The 25673-nt window shown below is 44.3% G+C and overlaps 1 protein-coding gene across 1 annotated transcript; it reads right to left on the bottom strand.

The window, feature by feature from the left end:
* Positions 1–2808: 2808 nt before the first annotated feature.
* On the bottom strand, positions 2809–24819 carry GPR149 (G protein-coupled receptor 149). The gene is made up of 4 exons (XM_084529106.1): positions 23789–24819; positions 22587–22779; positions 20745–21034; positions 2809–4295 (listed from the first exon to the last, which is right to left on the bottom strand). The coding sequence occupies exons 1-4, from the start codon at positions 24755–24757 to the stop codon at positions 3723–3725; spliced, it is 2025 nt and encodes a 674-aa protein (XP_084385232.1). The 5' UTR covers positions 24758–24819; the 3' UTR covers positions 2809–3722.
* Between the last annotated feature and the right edge of the window lie 854 nt (positions 24820–25673).

Below are 25673 nucleotides of genomic sequence, written 5' to 3'. Positions count from 1 at the left end.
CCCCGGCCGGCTCCCCTCAGCGCCGCGCCCCGCCCCTTCCGCCGCAGCACTTCCGTCCGCTGCAGGCTCCGCCCCCCGGCTCAGGCACCGCCCCGCCGCCTCCGAGCCCTGGGGTCGCGGGTTCGAGTCCCGCTCCCCCCATCGTGGCCGTGCGCTGCTACACGGGGTGCAGGGCCAGAGGAATGTCCTCTGTGCTCATCGCTACCGCCTCTCTGCCTTGTCCCCTCAACACGGGGAGACGCGTGTGTTCTGAAGGAAATACAACGGGTTGAAACAGTTCCGATAGATTTGTACACGTAAATGTTGGGAAGAGCAACTGCGCATCTCCCAGCACAAAGATCATCTCACAACGCCTACAAATTACATTTCCTGCAATAATCCTGGTGTCTCGCAGATTATCGAGCCTCCCCAAGGCCTGTTGCCCACCCCTGGCACTCGCCCCTCCAGCAGCAGGCCGTCACCATGCAGTAACGTGTCTGCACCAAGCCCGTGGTGCAGCAGCCCAGGAGTGCTCTGTGCCCTTCCCTCAGTAATTGGGGGCACTCCTTGAAGTCCAGCTCCCGATGAGGGAACGTGGCACTTGTGGGGCACGCTCTGGGCTGAGGCACAGCCAGAGAGGAGCCACACCACAGCTGTGAGCCCGCGAGGCACTGCCACCATCGGCACGGCTGTCTGTGTGGGGACAGGCTGTGTGTTTAGGGATGGGAGGGTGTTAACATCGTTCTGCACAACAAACAGGAGAGTGCAAAATACAGGCATATACGCATACGGGTACTGTAATTCATATAGGAGCTGCTGCCTGAGTCTAGGAAAGCAGAATTTATTCCGTTCTGAATCACCTAAATCTGCAAAATTCATTACAAGAGAGGAATGTAACGCTCAAAAGCTCATCTTGGAAATCATTATAGTGATATGTACCGGGAGGTGAAATCGTGTTCCAGAATCTATGTATCAACCCCAAATCCATAACGGTAAAATAATATATAAGTAACATTTATTTTTTATGAAATTACTGCATTTTGAAACAGTTTGATGTTGTCAGATGTATTTTCTATCGAGATTAGAACAGGAAATTTACACTTCAGTGCCACACTATAGCTTTTATTGCAAGAAGCACAATCCTTTGGGGCTTTGGGGATTTGGGGCTGGTCCTGCTTCTTACAGACTTCGTTTTCTTGTAACTCTGTTAACTTAATGTTATTCTCAGTGTACATGAGCACCACTGAAAGGAAACCCTAGCCCGCTGGATATACTGCTTACCAAAGATTACCCCCGAAAGACTTTTGCCCTTTCTTGTTCTCTATCCTTTGCATTATTCAAAAGCCCAAGTACTAAGAGCAGGGGAAGCCCAGGGGCTGATGCAGGTCACATTTTCCAATGGATTTTTGTTCAGCCAGTTGCTATGGTGTCTGAGCAGAGATGAGGTCTCTTTCAAGTCACCTTCAAATGGTCATTGACAAACACTTTGCCCTCAAATGTCAAGCTGTCAGTGAAATACATTAAAAGGTCATACAGGGGATAAGCAACAGAAGAAGAAGGTTTTGTTTTGTTTTGTTTTGCTTTTCCTTTAAAAACTATTAGAAAAGAAGTGCTTTAAAAATTAAGTCCAAATGCATTTCATACAATGATAAATAAAGACACATTGACACGTACTGAATACACAACCAGGTGCGAGTGTTCTCGTACAGCAAGTGTTTGCTGCTTTGTGCAAGGAGCTGGTATCTACTGAATAATTACATAATTGCCTTTTCAGACAGTTTAAAATGTTTAATGATGTTAGTTTAAAGTAAAATATAAAACAATCAGACATTTGTACATGATCAAATTTACAGATTCATTAAAGTAAAGTTCCTTTTCATTACAGCAGCAAGACAACATTCTACAATTAGGTCAAGCTCAGGGTCACAGTTATGCAGTTATGCCTCCTAATCCTAACCCCTTCTAAATGCATCCATCAGAACACACAGAAGGTGTGATGGGCCGCATCCTCTATCACAACCTTGCTACCTTTTTTCTGGAGCGAGCATGTCTGTTGCTATAAGGCAACTTTCTGTGTTCCTGCTACAAACACAAAGCAAAGCAATATATTCGGTCCCTCTGCTCTATGCCTATGGATGTAATTTATTCAATAGACTTATTGTTTGTTCCTTCTACTGTAGTTTCTTGTTAAATCTGAAATATAACATAGCATCTTAGTGGTACTGAGAGTCTTGAGGCAGTCTTACAAGAACTCTTGTTTCCACCTTGGAAAGGTGGCACATGAAAAGCACACCTTGCACAGTGATCCATCTCGATTGCAGCAGCAATGATTACAAACCCTCAGAAAAAAGAGCTCCCGATCAAAAAGCACTAGCGCTTCAAGCCTTTAAGGACTCCATTCACTGTTTCAGCCTTGGCTTCTCTAAATTTGACACAAAACAGAGTATTCACAGGTTTTAGGTTGATTTCAGGCTTATTTCTAGGTTCCCCATAAGCCAGTAGAGGAACAGGCTCCTCCAGAGGGTGCTGCAGGGCAGGATCCTGATCTACGTAATGTTTGACTCTCGAGGTCAACATCTGCCAGGTCTCTAAGTTTGTCCTCCTTGAATGGCTTTATCCCCCTCTCCTAAGGAGTCACAGACCAGTTGTAACCCCCAGCTCCTGACTCAGCCCTAAAGCATGAGGGTCCACCCGGAGAGGTCTGATGGCAGGACTGCTGACAGACAGAATATATAGGGGCAGAAAAGGGGCGAGTGTTCCTTGAAAGCCACAGGGACTTCTGCAGCTATCAGCAAGCTGCGCCCGCTCTCACGGCTGTGTTGCTGAGATTACTAGCTGAGGAAGAAAACAATATTGCAAATCTATTCCTTGCTTAGGGATGGCTCTAGTCTTTAACCATGAAAAATTACTGAAATTAATGTTGATGTTACAGCTCTTCAAACACTTCAAATGCTGCCTTATCTGGATGGAGAGCAAATATCTGCAAGGTTGAGAAACTTCTTAACTCGTTAAGAGATCATGGAGGCAGAAAAGGGCACACTTTAGAGTAACTGACAGAAAATTAATGAACATTTGATGCACTTGCAAACAGAAATGTCAAGCCATGAGAACACTTGAATTTCACAATTTTGGACTTACAAAATGTGCACGCTTACATTTCAGCCACTTGTATCCAAAGGTCCATACACTGGCCACTTACATAGGTATTACATATGAATCATGTACAGAGCGATAGAAAATTAAACCATCTAGATAACTTTTAGTCCTTTGCTTAGGCAAATAAATGAGTTAGTCTTAGGCTTGTGCTACATATTTTCAGGTAAATGATTCAAGTCTGGTACGTCAGTATGAGCAGCATTGCAACAGTCATCCAAACCTGTTAACACTTCACCCGTATGAAGTTGTTCCCTCATTTTCTGCTGGTTCCCACAGACAGACCACCCAGTGCCAAGCAACCAAGGCTGGTTTTTAAGACTTTATTTAGGATTTCTTTTAGAGAGAAGTGTTCCTCAAATAAATAGATATATAAATAACTTGAAATTCACTATGCAAAGCTGTAAAGCACTTAAGTATTTGCTTTGCTATTTGTATATTTTAAATGTTTCAAACTATTTAAGAATCTACCCAAATGAAATTAATTTATGTGCAAGGAAAAAACAGTTGGCATTGTATTTGCTAGGGTAGCTTGAGTCAAGAGGAGCAACATCTGTCAAATCAGTTTAAATGTTTAGGTTAAAAGTCATTTAATTGTTGTTGTCATCTTCTTCCCGTTTTCTGTATGCTTTGTTCAACATTTGTATTTCTTCCTGATAACCACCTCTCTCCATATGTTGCTTTTTACTGTTCTGCCGATGAGCTTCGACCGTGTCTGGAATTGTTATGTTAATATCGCTGTCAGGATTGTTTGATGGTATGAAGAGTGAGTAGGAAGCAGTTTCCCCTAAATCACATGAGACGAATCTGTTTTCTTTCCGTGAATAACGTAAGGATGGAGACCTCACCTGTGTGGACGACTGGCTGATGTTGCTGATGATGGACACAGTATCCAGGGCCTCTTCATTGTCACAGATTTCAAGAACTTCTAAATGAATTTTAACACTTGTGTCAGCAAATGTATTAGGAGACTCCTCCAGGTTTGGCTCGTGACCAACACTTTTAGATCGATAAACTTCAATTTTCTTTGACGTGGGTGTTATTTTTTGTCCTTCAGTGCTTACTTCATACGTAGATAAAGAGAGAGTTTTTCCTGTGGGTGCTTGAAGAGACACGGTTCCTTGAAATGCACATAGGGGAATAGCTAAGGCCCCACCCGATCGCTGAAAAGAGAAAGAATGACCATTATCTAATGCTAATTTTTGAAGTTAGAATCTATTATAAATGATCAATCGTGCTTAACTTATTAAATTGTTAGAATTTTCCTTGCATTATTTTAGAAACCTGGTATTCATTATGACATTTTAAAGAATACAAAATGTTACTAATATGTACTTTACTATAAAAAGTACACTAAAGTATAGTGTATTTTATACTAATATACAGACTGTATATGAGTATAGATTCATAGATAAGAAGTATCAGAAGTAAAGTCCCAAGTTACTGTGAGTCAGCTTATGGACACAGACTCTTCACAGCAGCAGTCTACACACGTAACATCTCCTGGCAGCCAGTGCACAATGAGACAACGACCGTCAGCAGGCACCTCTCTAGCTAGTATTAACAGGCATCTCTGAAAGTGTTTTCACTTAATTTCTGCTTAATTCAGACTGAGGTACTGATCTCCTGAGGCGTCTCATATGGTGACCAAAGGGAGAGAAGTGACAGCAGAGAGCTGTTCAAAACCTGGACCCTGTATTGAGAGCATTTGTCTCCCTTAGGTGCTCCATTTTTATTAATCTTAACTAAATTACGTGCCTAAAGACTGACTAAGCTAAAATTTCCAAAACAGCTTGACAGATACTATTCAAGGAAGTTTTTGCTCATTTTTGTTTATTTTTATGGTGGAAATAATAACAGTAGGAAATCTATAATAAGGATTTACAAATTCCCTACAGTGATGGACAGAGGGTCAATCCAGCATCTTGCTCCCAACCACATTTCACACTGGCTCTAGACACCAGTATGGATTTCTTTCTAGTACGAAGCTGAATTTATCAGTAGAGAAATTTTCACAGACTTGAAGGAATAGAGAGTAAATTCAGTTAGAGCTCTAGAGCACTAAAAGTCATGCTCAAAGTAATAATTTTTAGCAGGTGCAATGAAAGTAGTGTTTCAGAGACTGTAAATAAATAAAAGCATTATACAAAGAAATCAGTGTGAGTGCTTGCATGGAGAAGAGAGGAAAAAAGCTCCTACGTGGACTATGGTAGCTTAGGGGTGAGTTGTTGCATTTCCTTCCACAGTGCTGCAGGACAGACAGATCCTGTATCTTTTTCTCATGCCATCAGGTCTCACATTTTTAACTGCGGAGGTCATCCATTCAGCGACACAAGGTGGAGAGAGCGAAGTCGATGGCAGCAGGAGACACAAAGCTACCAAACACTGTACGCAGGTTGTGGAGAACCTCAATGCGGGGCTCATCCTCATCTGCTTTGCTACAGCTGGGCTTCGACTGCTTACTGAGAGGGGCAGGAATTAGCACCTGAACACTTCTTATTTGCTAAAATCTGCTATTAAAATGAACTGCAGCTTTGCAGAAGGCAAACTCCTTGTCAGGCAGTGGAAGTGCTGGCCCTGAGACAGAGCAGCTCACAAGGAAGGGCTACACTGGTTAGAGGGAAACATACAACAGAGAGGTACTGAAATTAGGGAAAGCTGCAAAATCCAGCTCTGCACCCACACAGACACCAGGGAGAAGTGTGTGCAGAGGGTATTGAAAAGCTGCCAGCCAGCAAGGTGAATCACCCTGTAACCCTCCTGTGCTGCTGTTGCTATGCTGCCTTCGGGACTCCTTGGCAATCTGTTCAATCTACCTCAGGTATCTCCAGATCACTTTGCTATGTGAAATGCAGACTGACTCCTACTGCGCTGCTCTCTGCTGTGTTCCCTCTCCAGCTACGGCACCTCCCTGGTGCCCAGAGGGGCACACTGCCAGCCCAAACCTCATCCTCCCCATCCCCATCCACCTGCAATCAGGAGACAACCAACAGAAACCCTGGGCTTCCAAAAGGATCAGTCTTTCCCTAGCGAGTTAGAGGGGGATGCCCCGAGCTCAGCCTTGGAAGCAGAAGTTCCAGTCTTGTCCTCTTGGTCTAATGACTTACCCTGTGCAAATGGTGTGAACAGAGAAAGGAAGAAAAGGAGGAGGACAGAAACATCAGATCTAATAACTGGCAGCGGGGAGATGTGCAACATTAGCCAGGCGCAGAAAGGAGTCCTTCCACTTGGGCCAGTTCTGTTTAATGTTTCCTTTCCAGTAAAACTGAGAATTGAGTTGAAACAGAGGGGTTTAGGGTACTGGAAAGATGAAATTTTTCTTAGGGAGCTGGGAAGTGCAATTACTTGCTTAATATTAACAAGCAGAATTTTACAACCACACAGCTAAATCAAATGACACATTACCTCATCTTCACTAAAGAGCACGAAAAGGAAATTAGGTTTCATTGTGTAGAAAAATCTTGCCAGACTGTGACTTAATACAGTCCTTCGACAAAGGAGTTTGGCTGACAAAATAGGAGTTGGGCTGCCCTCCTGGAAAGAAAATCAAAGTTGTATTGGTCTCCTGAATAGATCTGTTGGGGAGAAACGGTCCTCAAGCATCTTCCAACGTGCAGTTACGGAGGCAGCTGTTGTGCTCTGTCACAGCCAGCAAAGGCTGGGCTGGGCACGGGGGTGTCCGGGAGGGTCGCTCACTAAAGGGTAAGCACTGGCAGCCCTTGTTTCAAAGCAATGATGAGGGCATTTTTTTTCCAAGCACAGTGAGGTGCTGGCACTTGCATGTTCTGTACTAACTGGTAACTAGGATCACTCCTCCAGGTGAGATGTGAGACTAACTGCTTTCTGTGCTGTTTCTCTCTGGGAAGCTCTACTCCACTCGCCTTCCATCCCAGATGCTTCCAGCCCGTCTAGCTTCGGCAGTCAGTGCTGAAAGGCTTCGCAGGGTCATTTAAGCCTGTCTGCATTCCTGGTAGTTACTCGAGCTCAGACTGGAGAACTGTCTAAAACAGTGCTTACATTATGCAGAAAGACTTCTGAAGAATATGTAAAAATGAAGTTAAATGAGAACTCCTTACTTCGGTGCAAGGTTACGTTCTACTTGATAAAACACCACAGATTTGTCAGAGTGGATGTCAGGAAGATGGACGGTATGACTGAGGCACCTGGTGGGGGAATCAATAATCCTCACTTGCTGGAGCGAGTACTCCACATCTGGAGAATAAGAAATTTTCCAATGACCATAGATTTAATAGCTCTTGCTACAAGTCTGTCTTCTGTTCAGAGAGCAATATTCACTTTTAGAAGTGAAAGGGACATGCCAGGTCTTCTGCGTCACTTCCTGGGCCCCAAGCAGGAACCCAGTAAAAAACACCTAGAAACTAGAAAACTAGAAAAAAAATTTCAACTAGAAAAATTCCAGTAGAAATACTGTTCAGTTACAGACACCTCCAGCTGTTTAGACAACTAAGAGAATATATTTCTCTCTCCGCAGCCAGCGCATCACAAGGCCACACAGTCAGGACTGTGGCAGGAGCCTGCCCCAGGAGCCATGGCCCTTTTTGGGAGCAGCTCTCCAACCACAAACCTCTCAGCACAGAAACTGAGTAGCCAGGAAACCAGACCACTGCCTGCAAGCTTTCATTGTGTACACATGTATGAAACAGATCCATTCATCACCAGTGCAAATAGTAAAAGTTTTACAAAATCCAACTAATTACTAAAAAAAGAAAAAAAAAAAAAAAAAAAGGAAAAAAGAAAAAGAAAAAGAAAAAGAAAAAGAAAAAGAAAAAGAAAAAGAAAAAGAAAAAGAAAAAGAAAAAGAAAAAGAAAAAGAAAAAGAAAAAGAAAAAGAAAAGGAAAAGGAAAAGGAAAAAGAAAGAAAGCGTTTGAATAATACAATAGAACTTCCCAAGCAGAGGTTATTAAACACTAAATCCAGCCCTGGGGCCAGGTGGCAGGGGAAGGCAGGAATAACGCCAGAGGAGAGATCCGAGCCCCAGAACTGAAAGCTCACCGCCAGGCACTGATGTCCCTCCCCAGGGAGACCCAGCGCTCCCGCAGGGGGGTGTCTGCAGGCTCTGGGGGGGGCAGGAGGGAGCTGAGCCCCTGCTGCCGCTGAGCCTGCCTGCCCTGAGCCCTGACCACCCCACCAGGCTCTGTCCTGCAGCATTTCAAGCCTCGCTCAAGTCAAACAGCCCAAGGGAAAAACACTACAAGTGAGACCACTGCTACTCCAAAAGAGGTAAGAATTCATGGCTGGTTTTATGTATGGCCAGGTAAAATCAATCATAGCTGGAACTGCTCTCAATGTAAATCACTGTGAATAAGGACAGAATGTGGCCCTTGTCTTGGTAATGTTATTAAATTCTCATTTTTGCTTCTTCTATGTTATTAACACCCCATTACCTTATCACACATCCGTGGCAATAAATGGGAATCTACTAGCAAACCAGACCACACGGATACATCCTGGGGAGAAGTATTTTATCTTCCCTTCCCGTTGTTACCTACTGGTCAGCTTTCTGATTTTAGGTTTTATGATACAATTTAATTCTAAAACAGGAGGAGCAGGAGGCAAATCGAGTAATGCTTGACAGTGGCCATCAGTGTATCCATCCAGGGTCTTGGATCTCATCCTTGCAGTATTTTAGTGTGAGCACTAAAATAAAGCATCCACAGTTTCAGAAGGGTTATGATTCATTTTTACTTCAGTAAAAACAGAAAAAAAAAATCTTCTCTGCTGTTTCTGAACATCTGCCTTCTCACTCGCCACAGCTCAGGCCCCAAATGTTTTTTGAAAGGGTCCTGCTCCATTGGGCTCTTTCCACGCTCTTCTGCCCACTCTTTGCGTCCCTGTATTTAAAATACAACCTAGTCCTTTAAAGAAATGAACTTATTACCTATTACCTTCTCTCCTACAATTTATGTCACGTGTTCTCTTTTAGAAGTGTTACTACAAAGATGTTTTTAAGACATGGACAGAGAAGTCTTGCTCTCAGTGATTCTGACCCTGTAAAGACTTGCCTGTCTTTCTGGAACCTTACTCACACTCAGCTCCTAGGAGAGCTGAAAGAAGGATCAGACATCTACCTCAACACAGCAGACTTAAAATCAAGCCTGCTTTGTTTTTTATGTCCACTTAGAGATACTTTTTCTTTGCATGCACACGGGCATAGATACACAGAAGTATTTATTTATTCATTGTAGACACACACATATATAAAATATGTACCTTCTTACAGCTCATGTCTTAACTTCTGGTAGTTCTGAACGGTGTCAAATTGGAAATGATCAAATGTTTCATTAAAAAAAAAAAAAAGTGGCATTCCCCATCCAAAACTGTAAGCTAAAATTGCAGTCTGCGCTGAGACCAGCTTTAATTGAATCCTGAAAAATATTTGCTGGGTCTCATGAAAGCTGCAGGCTAGCACTAAATCTGAGCTCTTCCTCTGGAGCTTTCCACAGGTTTGCATCATAGAAACACCAAGTTGGTAATTTCTGAGGTTGCTTAATATATTTCCACATGCTCTTCACCACTTGGGAATGCTGCAGGATCTCCGATGCTGTGATGCTCGCCACAAGCTCCCTGCCAGCAGGAGCTGGCCCTTCCCTTGCCTCGCGCTGCCTCTTGTGCAGAGCATTCATTTCCATCACGTCCTGTCCCAGGGCATACCCTCTGCACAGCTCCTGCCAGAGACGGCCATGGGCTATGCTGTCTGTTGGAATCTGGGACGGAGTTCTCACTGGAGGACTACGTGTACCAGCACATGCATTTTTTAACAAGCAAAGACAGAAAATTACAATGAAGTAAATCACAAATGCACTTGTTCCTTAAGGAGTGCTGATGCATTCTGAACAGAGGAATCGCTACATAATTGATAAAGCAAACGCTTTCATTATTAAATGAAATCACCGCCCTCCAGACTTCGCAGAAGACAGAAAATAGTTGTTGCTATGAGGCAAACCTTCAGCGTCATCACTGTGGTTTAATGCTGGTCTCTTCTATCCCATTCCGGCTGCCTGAGCTGAATTTAACCACTCACCAGGTGAGGATGTGCGAGGGAGGGGAGGTTTCAGCCCATGCAGAGGACACAACTAAGTCCTACAGCAGCTGGCCCTGGAGGAGCAGGGAGAAGAGCCACCGAGAGCCACCTGGCTTCCAGCTTTCACATGGCCCTACTGAGGCCATTCACAGAGCCCAGAAATCCCACAGTCTTCTCTGAAGAGAAAATAAGCATTCGACCCCTGTGGCTTTTCTGAGAGTGAAGGAAAGGAAAGAGGAAGGTAACTTTTATACAGTCTGTCACTGCATTTCTCCTTGCAAACTGGCACAAAACGGAACAGAACACCCTTCTCTATCTGTTTTGCCAAGAAATGGTTATGCTTATATGAAAGATTAATAAAGGGGTATTAAGATGAAAGCACAGTTGAAGAAAATTTTAATTTCATCACTTGCCAAAGCAGAACCTTGTTCTGCTTGCTGGCAAGTGCCACCCGAGGGTGTATGGCATTCCCTCTGCCTCCCTTTAGTGTCTGCAGGAGCTATCAGTATTATCATCAGTACGGTACTTGCATTTGATGTTCAGAGTAATTTGTTTAAGATTGTTGTTTACAAGCGATCAAGAATTTATTCTGCTAGAGGGAGCCCAGAAGATTCCTTAAGGGTAACACTACCATTCCAAGTACCAAACATTTCTACATGTATTTCTCATTTTCTGTTATGTGTGACTGGATTCATTGTCTTACAAGGACCTTAAACTCCGTGGTCCCAGTTCTTCAGTGCTGAGCATCTGTACAGACCATCGACTAGTCTGGATTAAGCACACACTTCCCAGGATTTCCTGGCAATTCTTTTTTTGTTTGTTTCAGGGATCAAACAACTGCAGAGCAGGGAAAGGAAAGCATGACGGCTCTGTTCTGCAAACACGGTTATCAGTTAATATTTCATCTCCTGCAAACAAAGCTGACTCTGCTCCAGAAGTAGATCCTTAGCTAGAAAATGCTTGTTAGCAATTGAAATCAAAGATAAAAAACTGCTACATGAGCTGAACGGTGGCTTGAGTACAACAGTTGACTCAATTTGGTTTTAAAGACAATAAATTGTTATTACAATACTGGCAAAGCCGGTGGATAACAAAGGTTAATTGGGGGAAGAAAGGACATGCCTAACAGCCTGGAATTCCTACATGATCAAAGAAGCAAATTTGGCTGGAGGATACTCCAGTGTACCTAAATAAGAAAACTTTCAGACACCACTCAGGGCTAAGGGGAGAGCTGCAGCACACAGGAGGCTCAGCCAGCTCAAGCACAAGCCAGTTCAGAGACTCCCCCTCAGGATTCCTAATTTTCAAATGTCATGACTCACAGGCCCTAGAATACTAGACGGGGGTAGCATTAGTGTTACAGGGAGGAAGAGCTCCTACTAGCATGTGCATCTTGTCCTGGGAAAGGTAGGAGAGCTCTGATGGGAACGCCCAGAAGGGGAACGATGCTCCCAAGCCTGCTGAACACCAGCCACCATGCGGAGCCACCGGCAGAAGGCAGGTCTGGCTCTGTCCCAGCCGTGTCCATCAGGCCGTGCTGCCTCCCAAACAGAAATATCAGTACTCTGAACAAAGCTTTAATGAGCCTGCATTCCCAGTGGCTTTGGTGGAATACAAGCTCTAGATGAAAAGTTTTATTTTTAGAACATTTCCAGTAAGGATCCCATCATTTCTTTTCAGAGACAATGTGTTTTCTGTTTATTTTAGAACAGAGGCTTAGTCTTCCTCTTCCCTAAAAATAAAAATTAGCTGCAGTAAAATTAATTACTGCAATGGTTTGCCCTTTGAGAGGCTGTCTGCAGTAAATTTAGAGCCAGTCGGGTATGACAAGAATAGCCAAACTCACCTCATATGACCTGAAAACCTGGGTTTGTCATTGGCTTGCCCAGTCTGGACAGACTTTCCTTTGGATGAAATTGGCCACAGAAGGTGCAACCAAGGCATCCAAGATAAGGATGCTGCAGCCAGGTATCAGAAGTCCTGTACTCAGCTGTCTGTGCCTGAAGTAAACGAGCTCAATGGAAAGTCCTTTAAAATCCCACTTTGCATGGGAGATGATCTGCTCACATTCAGCCCCTTGTTTGTAACAGCTGCAAAAGTGAGCCTTGCCCTTTTCACCACACTTGGTGAAGTTTATTCCATGTAGGTACTGCTGGTCTTGGAAAAAAGCTCTGAGTTCCTCTGCAAGCACCACACTAACAGATGCTCTGCTCAGCAGCTGGCACTGTAAAGTTAAACTGGAATGGTGGTTACTCCTACCAGGAAACTACAGTGATTGACTAATCCATGGGATCCTGCCTGCATCCAGCCTTGTCCTCCTGGGCAAATGTTTCTGCTCTAGGTTTTCCTCCTGTTGGTGCAGTTCGATAGAGTTAACTGCAGTTTTACTGCAAGCAGAGTCAGCAGGCATCACAAAGGCCACACCACTCTGTCCTGCTCGGAGCAGAGTTAGAAGATGATGGTGAAATGCCACCTCGATTTTCCAACCAAGAGAACACCACTTGCAAGACAAGATGGGATGAGAACACCACAGTAAGTTAGCATCATACAGGACAGTGGAAAGCAAATATAAGCTTCAAGTCCACTCATTCCATGTTAACTGGGATGTTTACTGTGTACCTGGAGTGAGACAGAGTTATCACCCCTCCGACTGCAGACACACAGATACAGCGCTGACTCCTCCTAAGTGAAATCATTTACACAGGCTTCCCCCTTCCTCTCCGCAGGGCATGTACATAGATCCTATACACAGAGTCTCTTGAAGGAGCTTGCTCGAGGCAACCCATAGATGAGGTAATCAAGTCAAAGGAAGAAAAAAAAAATCAGAAAGCCTATAAAACATTGCAAGCCTGGCAGATTTCTTTTGCCTGAAGGCTCTTAACTAGAGGCAAAAAAAATACATGACATATTTACAGCCAATCTCTTTAGGAAAGGGAGATACACTGCTATTTTATAAGATGTTAAAGGTATCCTTCAAAAATGCAGCTAAGCAAGAGTTAGAAATGACAGGTACAATTTTTTGTCTCCCTCTCAATTATGGCTGGCCTATATAGGTATTAAATAAAAAACACTGCCTCATTCTTCTTTCATGCCACTTTTCTCCCAGAGAAATCACCTTGATGGAGTTATTCTTTCCTCACAGAACTGAAGATGAGGGGACAACCAGTGATGGCATTTTCCATGACAGCACCATCTTCACAGTAGCACACAGCCTCAACAGAAAATCAAAGGTGTCACATATATTGTCTGGCACCCTACTCTCCAAAAGCTGAATCAAATTGATTAATACCTGCTCACTGCTTCTTTAAGGTCTGAAAAAATAACAGGACAAAAAATACTGCTTTTAAAATGCAAATTAAAATGGACAGCCTTCTGCAAGGTACTCGTTGCTCGGAGGTTCAAAAAATGTCATCTAGGGAGAGATTTCTTATCCTTTGTTTCCCTTAATAATCTCAGGCAAGTGAGCAGTGTGGGCCAGCTGGCACATGCTCGCCCTGTTCCCCACAGCCAGCAGGAAAAATGTTCAGTCCTGCTAAGAGTTGCTTCGCCCTGAAGTGCTGCAGTGGCTGTTGGCATCTGATGTCTGAAATACCCGCAGCTCTTCAAATGAAAGCTTTGTGCAGATTGTGACAAAGCCCTGCTAGTTATAACAGAGTATTTACCTGACTAAAAGCTGCAAAGTTTGCACTTGGGGTGTTTTGGATCAGACCTCCTGTTCAGCAACCCTGCTACTTACAAACTTCAGTAAAACCTGTGTTGATTTTTCATCCGTTTTGATGAAGTTTGAGTAGCTAAAAGTCAACTACCCACACCTGCTTCTGCCCTCCCAGCTCACAAAGCTAGGCAGGTCTGCCTGCGGTGTTGGGCTGGTGTCAGGCAGAGCCCGTCGCAGCATCCACTCCCCCTGCGCGGTGCAGCCTGCAGCGGGTTGGCAGCAGCCGATGGCATATGTTTGGGACAGAGAAATGGGAAAGTTAAGGATTAGCATTTCATCTGCAGCTGAGCAAACCCCACATGTAACCCCTAGCATGACGACTACAACCACCTGACGCCTCTGAACAACTCGTGCTGCAGAGGCAGCACCAGGAGGAGACGTACAAGATGGCTTTGTAGGACAGAAATAAGGGGGCACATTTGCAGGGTTCAGCCTCTTGACTTCCATTAGTGATAATGGGAAAAACACAGCTATGTCCCTACCCGGAGGATGCAGCCCAAGAGGATATTTTTGCCTGTAAACACTGCGATTTAGTCACAGCACTGCACCCAGTATTCCCACCTCTGTCTTTATTTTATCAGCACAGCCACTGCCATGTGCCAGCTTTGCAGCAAGACAAGATTTATGGAGGCTTTGTTTTTGTGCTCATTTTTCCCACATTGAAACAAAGGCAAAATCACAGCTTTTAGGTGAAAGGACTGAGTAAATTTACTGGAAAGTGATAAAGAAAGAAAGAAAGAAAAAGGTGGACAGGACACAACAGGAAGGACCTTGAGGGGAGGGGTGAGGACGGGAACCTGGTGACATTTTTCAGCTCTTCACGTGCTGACATGCAAGGAAGATGTCAATCCAAAGTCATATAACGTGTAAGCCAGTATTACAGAAACGTATGTCTTCATTGCAGTTGAGCTTTATGACATTTGTAGGTCCCTTCCATCTGAACTATTCTCTTCTGTTCTATTCTAGTCACTCACTTTACACCTATGCCATGCTGCTCCTTCCACAAGCTTCTCAGTCACAGGCAGCCACATTCTGGTGCCCTCCTTCAGCTGTGCTCAGGTTTTGTTCTGCTGAAAGGAAGGTACTGCTGCTTGCTCAGAGTGCAGCACCTCTACGTCAACTTATCTGGAGTTTACCCAGATGATGTGCAGGACACAGACAAATTCCACTTTCCCTCCATGTTCTCAAGAGTTTACTGGACAAGCAAGCAGGCTCCCATCTCCTGCTCAGACTGGAGGTTGTTTCCTTTGTCCTTCCCTGTGTGGGAGCAAGGAGACTGGTGCACAGAGCACTGGGCACTCCTGGGTGCCTGCTGCCCCCCAGCATTTCCCTCCCCGGCTGAGGGACAAAGCGGAGACACGGCCGCTCGTGAGCCTGGACCTGCAGATTCAGCACCTCGCTGTGGTGGCATCTCAAGATTTCAGTCTTGGAGAGTCAGTATTTGCACCTGGCACTATTTCTTTTATCTGTCCAGTTGGGGGTCAGCCCCCTGTCAGCCTTCCCTTGCAAGGCGGCACTTCTGTTTTCCCTTGGAATAAACAACCGATCATTCACACCCTGCATGAAGCTCTCAAATCTTACCGCTCAGTGGGGAAGCCTCACTAATTCTCCTGAATTCTGTCACATGGAGCTTGATAAAGCACTGCACATGGTCATCCGTGAATAGACAGAAATTGCAAGCCCCCAGGAACCAGCAGGTATCTACTGCCCAAAGTTCGGCCACCTCCGCTTACCCCAGCTGAGGCACTCACATAGAACTTTTCACGCTTTTATCCAAGCCCCTGGTGCTTCTGCCATTCGGTGGTTCCACAGGTCTTAACGAAAAGCCAGTAATCAAAATGGTGAATAAATACACTTACATTGTTAATTTACCTTACCCGTTTTTCCAAACTTCAATTTTAGCATAACCGACAATGATTCCTTCCTAGAAATCTCAAACCACAGCTCCAGTGTGAATTCTGAGAATACCCTGCAACTGTGCCTGCTCCCTGGGGAGCCAGGTAAATCTTTTAAAATAGGAAAATAAAAAATGATGAATAACAAATAATATTTATAAATTAATGGTTACAAGCTTCCATTGCAGATATCTGAAGAGAGATCAGTTTTTCCCAGGCTTTGTGTAAACAAACTTGGACAGGATCAAATTAAAAGGGAAAGATGAGTGCCTGTGAATATTTATAAAATAAACATTTCTCAGAGAAAATACATTCTGTAAAGATTTCTGAAATAGCTTAGAGCTTCAGATGCAAAGCTCCTCATACTGTCAGTGGATAGTGCAAACCCACATCCAACTGGCAGCAACAAAAAATTTCAGTCTTCCTGACTAAATGTAAAGGGACTAAAATTCCAGCAAAGCATACAAAGCACAAGGTTCAAGATCCAGCCCCCCCAAAACAGCAATAGCTTTAACTTAAAAAGGGCACAGGAGCTGGCTGTGGAACTCAACCCCCCATCAACTCTTAAGGTAAATTAGCTAATTTGTTTCTAAGACCAGAACTAGACACTGAACAGAATATTGTGCATAGGACCTCAAGAAGCACAGACACAAAAAGGATTAACCCTCAGTGAGATCAGCCATGCCTGTGATCAGGCAAGGGACTGAGGAATTCCCATGGGATTAGGTCAATTCTTTTTGATTGCAGCCTGTAAAAAACATCAGTGAAACTTCAAAGTACAGACAAAGCTTATAATAGATGTATTGGAAGATAATCAGAGTAAGTAGAAGGGAAAACACAGTCTGCACGTATGGACTGTTTCTGGAAATGAAAACCAGAACACTTCCTACCCGGCTCTTGCAATGACTTTTTGTGGTCTGGAAATCGTGCAGTCACTAGAACTGGCTAACAGCACAAGACTGGGTTAGGAACTGGAATAAATAAGTCAAGGCTAAGAAATCAATATTAAATAATGATAACTAATAAATTACAGAATCCTCAAAAGTAAGGCTAAAAAAAGACAATAGGTCATTCTCCAATGCTTCATCCTTCTTGCTTTTCTCAGATCCTTTTGAGAAGCACAAAGCGGGAGCACAAAGCCAGCAGCTGCAGGATCCCCCACCAGTTCTCTGCTAACGCAAGTGCTGCAGCCTGCACCGCCCTCCCTGGGGGCAACGTGCAGCAGGCAGCACAGGACACGGCTGCACCGCACCCCCCCAGAGACATGGCCATCTTAATGCTGTCGGAGTAACGTTTTTCTACCTCTGGATCACTGCAGATGCCTATGAAAATAGCATAACTAATTAAGCGGGTTAATATAAATCAACACGCACAGACACACAAATTTGTTCAAACTATGTCAATTTTCTAAAGCAGCACCACTAAAAATCTCACTCACTGCTATGACCTCTGGACACTGACGTGGCGTTAGCGATCTGCAGCAGGAAGCATACAGCCTAATTGCATTTCCTGAATTAAGCAGCACCATGCTACAGGGCCAGCACAGACAGCAGAAGTTACTTCAGTTAACAGTTTACCTTTTAATGATTCCACAGCTTTTTAACGTAACACGAAGCGACAGGTCTATGTGCTCTGTGTGTATCCTTCGTGTAAAGGATAAAATGCATCAGGTGCTGCAGGCACCTTGAGCAGGAAGCGCTCTGGGTTTGTTTGAGGGCTCCAGCATGCTCAGGCCGGGCTCATTTCCAGCATGCTGCTGTTCTTCCTCACAAGCTTTCTCAGAGAAACTTTGGGCAATTAATCTTCCATGAACCTATGCTCCTTCAAACCTGCTTTTATTAGGACACCACATCTCATCTCCCTTTTCTATCTCTCCTTCTATTCAGTCTGCAAAGTGACTGTGAGAAAGATTAACTAAAAGTCCCTTAAAATACCGGTGACAGCCAGCTCCATATCTCCCTACTGGCACAGCACAGGTGAAAGCCACAGCCAGCACCAGGCGACCACTGAGGCAGGTCCTTGGCTTCACCTGCACAGTAAGATCAGTGGTGATAGAAAACACACAACAGCACTGCACCAGCGAGAGTTTACTCGTCCTGCTGGAAAGAAATACTTGCTGGGGGGCTGCTGCCTGCAGGGGCATGGGGCTTCGTGGGGCGCAGGGGGAAAGCATTTGGGGATTATGCAACACGGAATCAAGGTATTTTTGGGAGGAAGGAGCATGGGAGAAAGGAGGAATAGAGCATAAAAGGGTCCTGACACATGCCTGGGGTGGCAGCAGCTTAAGTGCGTGCATACAGCCATGCATATTCAGTAACAATGGTCCCACTGGCTGCTGAGCAGGGTAAGGGATGGGGGAGCCAAGCACCGGAGCAGCCACTCCAGATGCTTGGAGAACTGGGGGCTCAGGGGGCTGAGGGCGAGCACTGGGGGCCCATGAGCCTGGCCCAGAGGCTCACGTTGGGATGCAGTGCCTGAGGTCTGCGCTGCGAAGGCACCCAGACATGCTGCAGGTTGCAAGTGGGAGCACGGAGCTACCTGGCCTCTGCTAGCCTACCCGGTTCGGCAGCTCCTAACAGACACTTTACAAGAGCTGAAATAAAGGTGAGTTTATGAGCTAAAAGCACGTCAGCACACTCTGTGAGGAACATATTTTCCCCTGTAACTACAGTACTTTCTGTTAAATTTCCTGGTACTTTCTGTGCTTTCAAACCAGGTAGTAGAACAGAAGTGATACAGAATTTTAATGTGAGAAAAATACATTCGAACATCCTGTAGGACAAACCATTGTGTATTTGCAACAAGTATGTGCAAAGGGACTGAAATTCTGTTTTCCTCAGTAAGTTCTCACACTGAGCATCCATGCCCTTTGCTATGAGGAAATTCAGCATGTTAGAACACTTTTACCATGCCACTTGCAGCTACACAGAAAATTTATCTGTAATTGCTATTTTTCCTCCTACTGTAAGTTATTACAAGTTCTGTTTGTGGAACAGAAAGCTGGAAGTACCCTAATAAGAACATCTATATTTATTTCTGTCATCAAGCATTTATAGTCTGAAACTACTGAAGATGAGGAACTTTTATCTCATTAAGATAATCATCCATTTCCTGGTAAGGTATGCTGTCTTCTCCCCAGTTAGCTAGCTTAATTGGCAAATGAAGCAAAGTACATGGTCAATAAACGCTAGGGAAAGACTCCCTTTTTTAACAAAGTGAGTAATGGAGAGAAATGAGGAGAAAGTGACTTTTTTTAGATACTTAGGGACTCCGGATAAGCTGAATAAGAGCGGTGGCTTTTAACTTATTTAATGTTTGGCCCAAATTGATCTTTCACCCAACATACATCTGAGAAATGCATTAAAGTTCTTTTTACAATGCTTGCAGGAGTTTCATAGTCTGCCCTTTTTCACCAGCAAAGCAAATGTCAGCACTGTGAAGCTCTGGAAGCTCGTGCTGAATGTCAGAAACAATGAGATCTGTAACTTAGAAGCCTTGAACTTTTAGACCATAGCAGCCTTAATGCCTGGCAACTGCACACTGGGTTATAACTTGGAAAATGTCAGAAAAGGATGAATTAGGATTCCTTGTAATGCAAGTACTGAAGAAGTCTGTCCAAAAGTGACATATAAAGCCTCAGGGCAAGTAAAGCCAGCCACACGCAGTCATTGCCAACTACTTCACAACAAGACACTCATACCTGCTGTAATGGAAGTCACAGGTCTACCAATTTGAAATGGCAGCCATGGGAGATGGGAAAATGGTTTTATTTAAAAAAAAAAAAAATATATATATATATATATATATATATGTATGTATATATATATGGAAACTTTGGCAGGGAGAGCTAATAATGAGCCTAGTGATATATCGACTATTAACTAAACTATACATGCACACAATGGGGCACCAAGAACTAGCAGATTAAAACCAGGTTCAGTCAACATTTACTTTTGCTCACAAACATAGTTCATCACAGCACACTGCAAGGGAGTGAACATTTGCCTTTTCATGAAAGGGATGATCAATCATATCCAAAACATCAAACAGAAATTCCTACTTCAGCTCAATTTATAAACTCGTGTTTATCAGAGGGAGAGGGGATTCTGCTCTTTGTTTTAGTCCTTGGGCATGTGCTCCCTGGTTGCTTGGGCATTATAAATTAAAAAGCTGATCCTAGCTTCCTTTTGCATTCCACCAAGAGAAGCCTCCAAGGTGAGCAGGCAGAACTGACACTTTAAGTTGTCTCAATTTACAGCAGCAATACATAACTGTGACTGTGTTGCATCTAAAGCATGAAAACTATGCACACAAAACTGCACTGGTTTATCTTGAGAACGGGCATGTATCTCTGCTGCCAGACGATCATTATGTACATTGTTTCTGCAGACCAAAATTGTGTGCTAGAGCAAAAACACCATTGCCCAATGCAGGTGCACACAGAAAGAGCAGATAACAGTGCAATACACCATTGCATTTTTTCAGTCCTTAAACCACCCTGAGATGCTTTTTAGAGCCTGCGAAGAGAGCAGCATGTAAATTCCACAGGGGCAAGCAGCTGTTGCTCGCTTCAATTTCCACTACAGATGTCAGACTGCAGGCTTGCTTGGTACCTCACGCCAGTGTTCAGCCTTTGGTTCATAACCACCAGTTCTTAGGAGACAGAAAATCTCACACTTGTTGCCCGCTTAACTGACAGTTGGAGAGGGAATGGCTAACAATCCTTCCCTTCTTTCATCAAGAGCAGGACCAGGACCTGCAATAGGTGTGTGGGTACTAAAACAGACAAAAACAGGCAATGCTAAGAAAGCTTTTTGCTAGAAGCAGCTGCCCGACCAACAGAACTAATAGGAGTTTCAAAGCAAGGAAAAACTAACTTTTTTTTTTCCTTTTTTTTTTTTTTTTTTCTTTCTTTTTCCTCTGTAAAGTGACTCCCGCTGCCGGAAGGAAGCTCCTTACCTGCCGAGGGGCCCTCTCCGACCTGCTCCGGCACCACTCCCAGCCCGGGGGCTCGGTGCCTGCCCCCTCCGCCTGCGGCAGGCGCCGGGCCGGGCCGGGCGCTCGGGAGCTGTCCGGAGCCGCGGTGCTGAAAGGCGGCTGCGGGGCGCCGGGAGCGCTCCCGGGGCTGCCCAGGCTGGGGCAGGAGGCGGATTTGCCGTCGCCGTCGCGGTGGTGGTTTTCGGGGGATATCCGGTAGATTCCGTAGCCTTGCTGGAATGAGAGGTTGAATTCGAAACCCCTGCGTCTGGCTGAAGAGAGAGGGGTACAACGTCACGTTAAAGTCAAAGGCAAGAAGGGAAACGATAGAAACAACATTCTAAAGCATAGAACGAGTTTTTAGTTACCATTAGACAATTTTCTATCCGTAAAAAGAATGAACTGTTGAGAAGAGGTTTCTCAGATAGTGTGTTGTTGTGCTACCTTCTCAATGAACTCAGAAGTGATACACTCCAAAGTTCAGGGTTTCCAAGAAACCGGCAGATTACCTGCCATTCTCAAAACCACACAATGCATGTTGCTTTGTGGGCTACACACAAGAAAATACTTATGTTTTGTAATATTTTTTCTGCCTCAAGGCCTGTTTTGGCCATATTCTCAAAGGTGAAAAATTGTACAAAATGATAAAACATTTCTGAGAATTCATAATTAACCTTCAACGCCAACAGTCAAGCAAGACAAACAGATTTCTCTAACAAATAGCTGGAGTATTTACACAATGAAACATTTCTGTATTTTCCATTCTAAATTCAGTGCTCCAAGTAACCTAAAACAGTAATCAAACAACTGTTCAATTTAAGTAAATACACATTCACGATCAATATTTATATCCTTTCGTTCTTTCTCTTTTCAATAACAAATCACCTGAGATTCCTCATCCCCCACTTTCTGACCTTGCATTATGTAGTAACTGGAGAAGCGTCTTATTGAACTAATGAAAATGTCTTCCCACCAAGCCTATCGTGCTACATTCTAAACGAAAAGGTTAAGTGGTACATTTATAAAACTTGTATTTCTACTCAATAGCTTGTGTGCTTACTACATCATATTTAATTATGGGTGAAATTCTGACCTTAGCAGTCATTGTATTAAAACTTCTCAACGATATTAGTCGCAAACATCTGAGACACAGAGAAAAACAGGCCTTTAGAATATTCCCGAAAGGTTATCAGTGAAGGTTTGGCAGCCTGTTACCTTCAGTTAAAATTTATAAATGTGCAGTTTTAGGCTAAAAAGCATGTGGTAGGTCCTCAGCTTTGAACCAGCTCCATGCATGCTCTGGGACACATGCCACTCCCACAGCCCCTGTCATCTGCTGTTTGCTTTCTGGTGGCACTGTGATTTCCAGACACAGCTATAGGGCAGGTGTACAAACAATAGCTCTTCTCTGTCTTATAATTTGCTCGTAATTAACATGTTGGTTTTTCCCCATGACATTAAACATGTTTAGCGTGGTCCTTGTATTTCATTAGTGAAAGTCAGATTATGACAGATAAATCTTTCCCAGGTAAGAGAGAAAGCAGAAACTAGGATTCAGAGTCCTTTAGTTCTGCTAATGTATCTGCCAGTGGCTTGGGAAAAATCATCAAGACTGTGTGCCTCAGTCTCCATTAGTACCAATTAACTTAGTTTTCTCCAGCTGTCTTGCAAGAATGCTGTGAGGCTCATATATTGTTCTAAAAAAATGTGTATGTAATTCAGGTAAATGATTTCAAGGAGTACCAACAACTGGTACTGACACCAACTTCCTGCCCTGTTTACTATGAGATACATCGCACCCTCGTGTCATCCTCCCATCCTTACTTTTGAATTCTTCTGAAGACAAAGCATACGAATTCCTTCTGCAATTTATGATGCAGCCACAGGGCAGATGGATCCAGTGTTCTGACAGGACAAATACTGGGGTGACGGTGGCAGCCAGCAAAGTCAGCAGGAAGCTAAGAGTCTCAAATGAAAGGCTTTGAAAGCCAGTGATGTGCTGGACAACCATTTGTATCTGAAAGGCAGAACATTTTGAAATGTAAATAGCTTTGGGCACATGAATTCCATGAATTCACAAAATATCCCACTGTGAATGTGACACAAGTAAAAGCCCAACGTTTTCATGTATGTTTGTATGTTCAGCCCAACAATTTCATTTCTAATAGAGAGCAGGGAAAACATACTGACAGCAACTCTCCTCCTCATTCTGCATTTCTCAGAAAATCCCTTGCTTAAGCAAAATGTTAAATACAGATGCTGAGCACTGTTAAAACAAACTACTCACAATCCAAGCATATTAGGTGAGACGCTAGCTAGATCTCTCTTGCCTGGTACTGAGGAACTCCAAATCCTGATGGGGAACAGGAGAACTTAGTACCACACAGGACGGTGTTGCAGATGCTCTGTGATGCTCTCTTTCAGTTGAGGGGAGCTCAGATGCGGAGTCTGAACATATCCCAGCTGCAGAGAAAACACCGACCCAGAGCCACACTCCATGTCCTCAACTTTCTCCTTCCTGACTGCACGTGAATGTGCCTCTTCCCAAATACACTGCTGCATGCACACGGATAGCATCCCCACCAAATGCTCTTTGTACACAGATTACAAAGATGCAAACAAACCTCATTTTTCTAACAAACTTATTTTTCATCAAGCCTAGCAAAGGACGTGACTCACTGCTGTTGACAAGAGGCAGAAAAGCTAGCTTACTAACATTCAGACCCCACAATGCTGAAGAAATGCTTGTCAGGCATCTGGAAACACAAAAAGGTGGACCTTATTCATCCCTGGATTCAGCTGACACAAATAATGTGGTGACAGAGTAACACAGTGATGAATCAGGTTCTGCCAAAGCTGCTGAAACCCAGTTGTGTTCACGTAGTGTGACACAGACCTGTTTAAAAGGACTTTTGCTGACACAAACTACACTATAAGGAACAACGGCAATGGCAGTTCACTTCATGGCACAACGACTCATGACCCATTTAAATGTAAGCAAACATTAAAGCGATCTGATAATTTACCATCATTGGAAGCCAGAGAATGACTTTTGTCAATGCGAGAATCAGTGAGAATCGCTTCTGGGCGAAGCCCACTGTGAAGCTCCTGCTCTGTGCACTGCTCCCACAGCGGGGCTCGAGGCCGCTGCTCTCAGCCACACCTTTTCTCAAAACTGCCTCCGAGCTTGGACATGTGTTTTGGAAATGCTTCAGGGTTTTATCCACGGGGTCCACCGGTGACAGCGATGGGGTGGCAGTACTGCAGCCCGCGGGTGTCCCAGGGGTGATGTAGCCTCGAGAGATTTCCTGGTAATCGATGTGCAACAGCTGTTGCTCGTCTGAGCACAACAGCTGGTAAGTCAGAGGGACAGACAGCACTGTGAGGAGGCAAAAACACAGTGAGTAGACAATAAATAAGAACAAGATGTAGGAGCTGGCACAGTCAGTGAAGCAGCCCCAGGAGGTGGGGACATACTTGCCCCAACCACAGAGAGGCAAAATGCAGATCAGCAAACTGACAATCCAAATGCTGAGAATTGCCCACACCATGCTCACTCGCCGTTTGGAAGTGCTGCAGCTGATTGTCTCAGTTTTATTGATGCTGTAGAAGTTGTAAGAAACTATAAGAGACCCTTTGAGATTGCTAGAAATGCCCTGGAATAAATATATAAGTGCTGAGGTGGTGCACAGAGGCTGGGGAAGGATGTCACTTGACCACTGGGTGAGCATGAAAATAATCACTGGCACAATGCTGATCAAATCATCTATTGACAAAGAGGTCACAATCATTGAAATTGTGGTTTTATTCTGCATTTTCAGCAGAGAAACTAGAGAATAAATGCTGCCCAGAAGCACCGTGAATGCAATGACAAAAGTCAAGCAGAATAGAAAGACATTCAAAGTTCTCTGTTCACCAGGTTTATCCATAATGCTATGATTTTCAGCAAAGAAGCTTGTCCCATTGAGTGACAAATTACTAGGCGTTACCGACATTGTCCTTGGAAAATCTTTTTCCTCGCCTTCTCACTGACTCTGCAAGTTTTCACGAGCTGAAACCATAACTGTTAGCTCCACATCACAAGTTTCTTTGTTTTCCTTTATCTTTTGTGGCATCCGATGAAGAAACATCCAGGTCTAAGTGTCCCTGATAACCAGAACAACACATGCTCTTGAAAAATCAGGCAAAGGTGAAATACCAAAGGTGCTGGAAAAAATGCAATTCTTCATAACCCTTTCAGTACTGGAAGATGGCTAATTTAGTCTCCTCAGGTAATAACAAGCCATTCACTTCTGACAGATATCAGGCAACGTGCCTTACTCACGAGTCCAGCTGCAACGAAGGCAGTGTCAGGTATCTTCAAGCTCTAGTGGCTCGGGGAGAACATAGTGGCAATGGGAGGCTGTTGGATTCACCCTGCGCTGGTCGGAGCTGCAGGAGGGAGGAGTCAGATGCAAGCAGGATAGCAGAGAAGAGGGGAGTGAGTATCTTCCCACCCGGAGCTGCCTCTTGGCTGATCAGAAGGCTGAGACAGTGTCCCCGCCAAGCCACACCTCCGATGCTGACATTGAAATCCAATGCAAATACTCAGATCTGATGTCAGCCGTAAATGTCATTCCCGTAAAGCCCATGGCTGCTCCACAGCTGTGCATCACAAGCTGGAGTGCTGCTTTCAGCCTTCTGCACTTCTGCGCTCCGAGCTTAGCACGGGGAAAAGCTGCAGGAGCCTTATAGGAAGAAGAAAGAGAAGGGGTGTGTCTGCTCTGCCTCTTGTGCTCCTGCTCCCGCTGCACACGTGTGTGCACACAGCATACAGACGCTCACTGTGCAGTCACTCGGTGGCAGCCTGTTAGTAATGGCAGGGAAGAGCCACGCACATCAGCAAGGTGTTCCCTGCCTCTGTGGTGTCTG

Source organism: Aythya ferina (assembly GCF_964211825.1).
Source record: "Aythya ferina genome assembly, chromosome: 9".
Classification (NCBI taxonomy): domain Eukaryota; kingdom Metazoa; phylum Chordata; class Aves; order Anseriformes; family Anatidae; genus Aythya; species Aythya ferina.
Note: the sequence above shows the minus strand (reverse complement) of the source record. Positions and strands in the feature narration are given on the sequence as shown.

Bases quoted from the DNA above. Each gene is read 5' to 3' on its own strand.
- GPR149 (XM_084529106.1), bottom strand. From the start codon at position 24,757: ATGTCGGTAACGCCTAGTAATTTGTCACTCAATGGGACAAGCTTCTTT. The intron at 22,780-23,788 runs GTAAATTATCAG...TCTGCCTTTCAG, and splicing joins TTCTCTGGCTTCCAATGATG to ATACAAATGGTTGTCCAGCA. The intron at 4,296-20,744 runs GTAAGGAGCTTC...TTCTCTTTTCAG, and splicing joins CGGAGAGGGCCCCTCGGCAG to CGATCGGGTGGGGCCTTAGC.